General features: G+C 32.4%; 2 protein-coding genes across 2 annotated transcripts; one reads left to right on the top strand and one right to left on the bottom strand.

Moving 5' to 3' along the window:
- Window positions 1-2,906: 2,906 nt before the first annotated feature.
- On the bottom strand, window positions 2,907-5,493 carry LOC143534283 (putative trehalose-phosphate phosphatase D). The gene is made up of 11 exons (XM_077028802.1): window positions 5,154-5,493; window positions 4,896-5,036; window positions 4,676-4,747; window positions 4,499-4,588; window positions 4,336-4,392; window positions 4,162-4,263; window positions 3,925-4,072; window positions 3,763-3,833; window positions 3,559-3,651; window positions 3,400-3,463; window positions 2,907-3,123 (listed from the first exon to the last, which is right to left on the bottom strand). The coding sequence occupies exons 1-10, from the start codon at window positions 5,421-5,423 to the stop codon at window positions 3,404-3,406; spliced, it is 1,104 nt and encodes a 367-aa protein (XP_076884917.1). The 5' UTR covers window positions 5,424-5,493; the 3' UTR covers window positions 2,907-3,123; window positions 3,400-3,403.
- Window positions 5,494-7,255: 1,762 nt separating this feature from the next.
- LOC143534289 (uncharacterized) lies at window positions 7,256-7,771 on the top strand. The gene has a single exon (XM_077028807.1). It carries the CDS (start codon window positions 7,256-7,258, stop codon window positions 7,769-7,771), a length of 516 nt encoding a protein of 171 aa, XP_076884922.1.
- The last annotated feature ends 261 nt before the right edge of the window (window positions 7,772-8,032 follow it).

Here is an 8,032-nt window from a genome sequence, read left to right as displayed (position 1 = left end):
AGGACTTATACTAGAAGAATTTATTTTGAGACTTTAAATGTTCATTTGAATTATTTGATGTTTTGTTTACTTGAATTTCTTTTGTAACGAATTATGGTGTTATTTGAATTAAATAAATAGATATTTGAATTTTAATAATTGTGTGATAGTAACCTTATGAGCTGTGACAATCAGTTCACGTCCCGGCACTTCCGCCGTAGGTTGGGGTGTGACAAGCATATAGATAGAGAATATTTGCCTTCATGGTCTCATTTGATGTGAAAGTATGGATGAGATAAGATAAGATAAAAGATAAGCATTTTTAGATGCTCAATTCTAAAACCCTATAAAAAATTTTAAAAAAAAAATAAATGCAACTACAAGTAAAGAATAAACCATCGTCAAACTATGGTTCTTTGTTGGCATGCTAACCACCATCAACTTGATCTAGCTAGCTAGTTGATGCATAATAACTGATGACATCGTAGTATATGAGTACTATCGTATCATGTTAAACCATCATTTTCATTTATAAATTTGCTTTTAATACAAAACCACTTTTAAACAGTGGCGGTCCAACCTTTTTGGTGGCCTAAAGCGAATTAAATATATGAGGCCTTTATTTCCAAAAAATATATTTTTTTTTTGCTGACGGACATAACACTTCGAAATATGATAAAATTAACTAATAGTAAGATTTTATATGGAATGTTGCTTAGCTACTTCGATTCAAAATCGACAACTATAAGACAAATAAAAGAACTTTAGCATAAACCAATTAACGAACTTAGGAGAAAAGTCACGCCAACAATCAACTAAGCAGAATTCTTGAATCATGAAAGGTTGATGAAAATAATCAAACATTAGAAACCTTAACCCATAAAAGTCCGTTGATAGTGAGTTTTGTATATCATAATAATATAATATAGCACTCTTAAAAAGAAACAATCAACCGACGTGATAAACTTTTTTTTTCAAATCAAATAGCGAACATGTATTCTAATCAAATTTAATATTTTAATCAAATAGGGATTTAGGGAACAAGTATTAGAAATTTATATCCCATATATTTTAAAAAATAACAAAAAAAAAGGAAAAAGGAAAAATTATTGCACCAATAAATTGCAGAAAAGAAAGAAACCATGGAATGAAGGGGATTTGACCCTGCATCTCCATGGTAAGAAACACAAAGAATACCACCGCACTACAAGCGGTTATTTGATATAAAGCATGTATATATTTTATAAACGTTAAATGAATAAATTTTTTTTCTCTAAAATAGGCCTCAAAATTTTAGGGGCCTAAAGCTAGGGCTTTAGTTCCATATGCTGTTGGGCCGGCCCTGCTTTTAAATAGAAAGTTATAAGAAAATACACTTATATATAATGTTTGGTGATAAACACTTACATAATCGCCTCATGCATAACACTTAAAACAATATATATAAGTATTTACATGGTTCTTGCAATTCTATACTTAAAATCTATTACATGTTGAACCGTCCACTGTTCCATTATAATTTTGGTTGGTAAAAATATAGTTTTTTTTCTTTTAAATAATAATAATAAACTCTATTAATGTGATACATTGACAGATTGACTAGTTATTTTAAATTCACCCGCTTTGATTTTTGAGTATTTTTTAATGACTAACAAGAAACTTTTATTAATGACCAGTTGAAAAGGAAGACGCTAACCAATCAAATCGAACATCATCGCCCATAAAAACAACCACCTCACTTATGAAAATCCTGTATGTGTTTTCAGATGGCAATTTTGAAAAAGAAACGTTGGAAAACTTAACACTGAAGTGGCTTAAAATTTTCTTACCATGGTAAAAATTTGTCAAAACATATTTAAAGAAAAATTGTGTGTTGTGTCATGTGTGTGTATGGGGGTGGGGGGTGGAATTTGTTAAAAGGCAAAGAGCATTGCTTTTTTCTTGAATCTCCTTTTCTTAATATTAAAGTGTCAATGTTTACCAACTTATAATAATATAATATATGACCAATAATGCCTTGTGGATTCTAAATATGAATATTAGATTATGATGAACATATATATAAACACTTGACTTCAGATTGTTAAATGATCCAATAGAAAGCTCTACTTAATTAGATTCCTACGAAAGTTAATATGAGTAACCGAGTAATGAATATTCCTTCAATCAGGTGCTCACTTTGTGCCTTGTGGAAGTATAGAGACAACTAGTCATTTTATCAGCCGAGTGTGAAGTAGCTAATTTGACTTTGGATCTGACGATTTAGCTCTAAAACAAGTAAAAAAAAACATTAATTCAAATTGTAGGTGGTGGGTTTTTATTAAGGGATCTTGGACTCGATATATTTTACTTTCCATTGATGTGTTACCATAATCTCGAGTGTTCCCAACCAACGCAAGTTATTAGTTACATGATTTCGTTGATTAGCAAATTATTGATAGGTATCATGAGTTTCCAATAATAGGTTCTATATATAAAAAGAAAAAGAAGCTGAACGATAAGATGAATTAGATGCTAACTTTTTTTTTCTAAAGCACAGAAGGAATCACATGTTAACTACAATGTTGTATGAGTGAAAGGATCAATCAGATCATAAAACCTATGATGTAATTCAATAGTTAGAAAACTGTCATACATGAAACCATAAACATGGATTAATCCTTGGAGATTAAGACAACATAATAAATATGGAAAATAAAATTGATTTGAATATAACTAAAAGTAATAATGGGTCAAAACATGTAAACGTGTGGTGCACATTGCAAAGTAATTACTCTTGATTGTTTGTTAGTGAATTTCGGCTCTTACGACTATTGGTTTACATATTTTGTGTCCATAAATTCATAACTAACAATAAATTGGTCACTACATCCGATAAAATTACATTTTTACCCTTAAAACAAAATATTACAATAATCCAAACATTAAAAATATGAAACATGTATGAAAATTCCCATACATGATTCAATAACTTAATCGCGTCTTGATCATATAATCACAAAGTGATATTATTTACAAGATTGCTGTTTTCTATATATACCTAGTAATCCAAACACAAAACCTACATCATAAACATTACCCCACCTTCTTGAAAATTTCTAGGTGAGAAGTGAATGTGTTTCTTTTCTCCATTCAACGAATATACTTGTTAGGCTATGTGTAGTGGAGGGGCTACAAATTGTGGCGTTTTGCGTCATGTGGCGTCCAGTCAGCAAATGATGGGTTTTTGTTTTTGGAGTATAGTGGTGTTGTAGCCCAACATATATATACATATATATATATAACACAAGAATATAATAATAATAACCTCAAAGAGTTGGCCGGCGACAGAGAGAAATCGCCCAGCCCCAATCGCCCATTTATCGCCCCGAGGGCGGTGTACTCGCCCCTATTCGCCCCAAATTGTAGCCCACTATACACAGCCTTAATGATTGTGTAGAATTGATCTTTTCCATGTCACTAAATGTTGCAGAAAGTGCATAACCTATAAAACAAATCATATATTAATAACTAATTTAAGTTATTAAGAAACGACGTTTTTAATTGTTCGATTAAGAGCGCTTGATTAAAGTAACATACCTCAAATGGTTCTTGCAGAGAATAAGTAGCTTCAGTTTCTTTAGGTGTTTTTGACACAAGAATACCAAATCCTTGTCCTCGTTTTCGTAACACCTATTGAAGAGCCATGGTCAAAATAATTGTTTTCTAGTTAGAATGTGTACAACTTTGGCTACCTATAAAAATTAAATTGCTTCAAATGAAATACAGTATAAATTTAACTACCTTAAATGCATCTTCATCCGTTCGATCATCCCCGATATAAATAGGCAATACATCTTTTGAGCTGGCATAACCTGCATACAAAACATATAGCAATGTGTATTATTATATATATTGACAAACGTATTTTTACGTGGCAACGACTTAAAATCAACATCCGGGTACCTAATGATTCCAACAAGAACTCAATGGCATTTCCTTTATCCCACTTGATAGTTGGCCGAATCTCCAGAACCATTCGTCCTTGAGTCAACTTAAGCTTAGGATAGTCTTTAAGAACCAATTTAACTCGATCGGCTAAATCATTCCAGCTCTATATACACATTAAGAAAACGTGTCATTTCTTGTACAAACAAATAAATTAAAAAAAACAACGAAAGAAGTTTTGTACTTAGATCATACATGTTCTTCGACACATCGATAATGCACTGACAAGCAAAACTTGTTATTTTCCACATTGGCACCAACAATTCCCTTGGTTTTTTCCATCAGGATTTTGTAAACCTAAAGATGAAAATTTTTAGTATATTATACAACCAGAATTTTTTTTATAATAATATGTACAATAATATTTACCTCTTCCATCATTTGCAAAAATTCTTTGGCTGGTTGACAAAGGACATTTTGCTTTCCCTAAAAACATAATAACAACATATTAAATACATTTTATTTTGTAATAAATAGTTTTCTTCTATTTTTCAAAAACACAAATAAATCATAAATACAATTTATTTTATACATTTTGATGCTTGCGAGATGATGGTCCTTTAATGTCCATCCCATGGCTACCCGCATAGTATAACTCAGATAGCCTCACAAAGTTATAAACCTGAAAATAATAAAATTGGAATTATTTCATTTAATCAAATCATAAGTTTACATTTAAAAGTCAACAAAACTAAAATCAAGATTGTACTTTGGCTATGGATCTCCCGCTGACTATTGCTGTGGGGAAGTACTTAGCAACATTCTTAACTGTCTCCCTCATCTGTTGTCACACATAAAATTCATAAATATTTACATTACCTTTTTTTTCATAATCAATATTATATATAGTGAGAAACCATATAACACACTTATATACGTGTATTATACAGTTCTCGCAGTTCTTGACATAATAATAAAGAGACAAAAACCTGAGGATCCATGTAGGCTTGATCCGGATTTTCGACGATTGGTGACAAAGTGCCATCATAATCCAGAAAAATGATAATTTGTTTAAATTTGGCAGCACTCATGATCTCTTCAAATACACCCAATGCTGAAGGATGCTTCATCTATTAAAAAATTTATAACAAAACCTCTATTAAAAGAAAAAAAAACACTCAAAATAATAGTTCTTTGTTTTTTAAAAACAGACTATTCCAAAATGAATATGAGAAAGAATTACTCACAATCCAAACTCTTTTCTTTTCCCCATCATCAGATGAGTTTCTGGTGGGTGAAGAAGCTCTCATGGCTTCCACCCACCCGGTGTTTTTGCCTATTCCAGTGGCAGTGACCGCGGTTTCAACGATTTTTGGAAACTTGTTTCTTGAAAACAGAGTGATGTTGGAAGGAGAGTTAGGGACTGTTTGGGAGTAAATTGAAGTGTTCACTGCCGTCGTGATCGCCATGGCAATGGCGGATTGGGTGTCGGAGACAACCGCATTAGGATTCGTCATTTGGGCCTTTGAATGAATATTATGAAATGGGAACAGAGGAAGAAGGGGATTTAATGGAGGGTTTATGAAAGAAAATATGAAGAAAAGATGGTGGAATTGGGAGGTGAAGGATGAGAATTTATAAGTAAATATCATGGTAGAAATGGAGGAAGCATCTCTCTCAAGTCTCAAACCTTTTTTAATAGACTTGAAAAAAAAAAAAACATTTGGTGAGTGGTGGTGGGGCCCTTCTTCTAAATGTCATAGGTTTAGTAGTTAATAATATATTGATTTGGAATCAAGTTTATTGGATACATTAAGAGTTAATTGGATCCATTAATTTATGTAACTTTCACATGTATTAATTAACTCGGTATGTCAATTAAATCAAATCCGGAAGCGGTCTTACGAAGTTATGACTACTTGGAAATGAAATTAGTTTTGAAAACTTATACCGTATAGTATTATGTGATATTCAGGTATCTAACCATGATTAAAGATGAGCAAACGGTATCGGGTACCGGTATAAAATCGGGTACCGTCGCTACCAACTTTTTGACGTTTCAGGATCAGTATGGTCCCAGTATCGACAATTTCTTGAGTTTTTGCCTTCGGTAGTCGGTACCAGGTATTTTTGGTACCAATATCTGTATTTAAGGATTTTTGGTACCGGCATTTTTGTTACAAGAGTAAGAAATAGCATAATCTATTTGTTTATAAAGTTTTAGTGTTATATTTGCATATTAAGAACGATTTTTAACAACTATTGATATTGTTTTATATTTGTCTTTGCTTGCTATCGGGCTTCACTTGCCTTCCGCGAACACTGCCCTAGTGTTCCCTTTCCGGGACATCGTTCTAGGTACCCGATGCATTAGAAGCTCCGATCAATGGGTATGCCCATCTTTTTCACAAAAGTCAATGTTCGGTCGTCGCTTGCCATCCTTTTGGTTCATCGTGTTTCACCCTCAAATAGTTTAGAAGGTAACAACTTTCATAGTATATTTATTACCCACAATCAACGCCATTTGTTGTTCATCTTCGGTCACAACTCACAAGATGTAACACGCCACCTAATATTGACATCGGTTTCATGACCAAGATTTGGGTTATGTTAGCTTTTTCGCCAAACAACACGTGCATCCATTGCAATAACACCTTGGGGTCAAAAGAACTTACCTTATCTCTGTTAGTGATTTTAGTGTCACTTGTTATTTTATGTAACTGAAATAAACACGAGTGTCAATGAGAATTTAAATTATGATCTGATGCAAGCGGCTTGGTGCAGAGTGCACACTTGTATGTAAGACTAATTTAAATTCTATCACTAACTTATTGAACTATTATAAACGTACTATAATATATTGAATTCAATTAATATATATATATATATATATATATGATTTTGATTTAAGGTAATATAGATATATTAATTTAATATTAATCTAATAAAACCATGTTATTATATTTATTCATTAAGAAACAAACGTGGTTTAGTTTTTGAAATCCATATTTATTTGGATAAGGATAACTACTTCTAGTAGTTATCAAAAACAACTGTTTGTTAACGACATTTTGGCAGTTATGGTTTTGGTTATTTATTGGCACTCTCTCTTAACACAAACGATATACAGTTTTCAGATTTGGGACTATGATGGATTGCCTTCAATCATAGTTGTTTAAGTAGATTATCCCAAGATTAAAATTCGTGTAACCCAGGCAATTAGGGTCGAATTGTTAATCAAGGAAAGTGATTTCATACACGATCTACTAAATAATCCAGTCTCTGTTCTTTCTCAATCTTCTTCTTCTACTCATATTTTCTAATAATCTTGATTAACAAATTCGTATTCATGGCTGAATCTGTGAAAGATATGACGTCCAATTTCAACAAATTGAACAAGTTTGATGGCAGCGATTTCCATCGTTGGCAGAAAAAGATGCATTTTCTGTTAACGACATTGAAGGTGGTGTATGTGTTATCTACTCCTATTCCTGAAGTTGATGAAAATTCCACGCTGGAACAAGTCAGGAGGCGGAACAAGTGGGAAAACGACAACTACATATGTCGGGGTGATATTCTTAACGGAATGTCGGACTCTCTGTTCGATATTTATCAACATGTGGGAAGTGCAACAGAACTGTGGAATGATCTTGAATCCAAGTATATTGCAGAAGACGCATCCTCTAAAAAGTTCCTAGTAAGTGATTTTAATAATTATAAGATGGTATATTCTCGATCCATAATGGAACAGTATAATGAACTTGTTCGTATCCTTGGTCAATTTACACAACATAATATGAATATGGACGAGTCCATTACTGTTTCTAGTGTAATTGATAAATTACCATCTTCATGGAAAGATTAAAAACATACTTTAAACCATCAAAAAGAGGAGATGTCTATGGTTCAATTGGGAAGTCATTTGCGTATTGAAGAATCTCTTCGATTACAAGAAAATGGCAATGGTAAAGGGAAAATTGAATCTGTTAAACCTGGACATCCCTCTGAACAATCTGGACAGCCTTCTGTTGATGAGGTTGAAGATAAAAAGACTTGTACCAACAAAGGAAAAAAGACCAAACGCAAGTTTATTTCTCACAATAAACCGAATAAGAAACATAAGGAT

The sequence above is a fragment of the Bidens hawaiensis genome, unplaced genomic scaffold (genome assembly GCF_021521415.1).
Source record: "Bidens hawaiensis isolate Kalapana, Puna unplaced genomic scaffold, B.hawaiensis_p1.1 tig00010126_1, whole genome shotgun sequence".
Lineage (NCBI taxonomy): Eukaryota > Viridiplantae > Streptophyta > Magnoliopsida > Asterales > Asteraceae > Bidens > Bidens hawaiensis.
The sequence above is the reverse complement of the archived record's forward strand: the minus strand, read 5'-3'. Positions and strand labels throughout refer to the sequence as shown.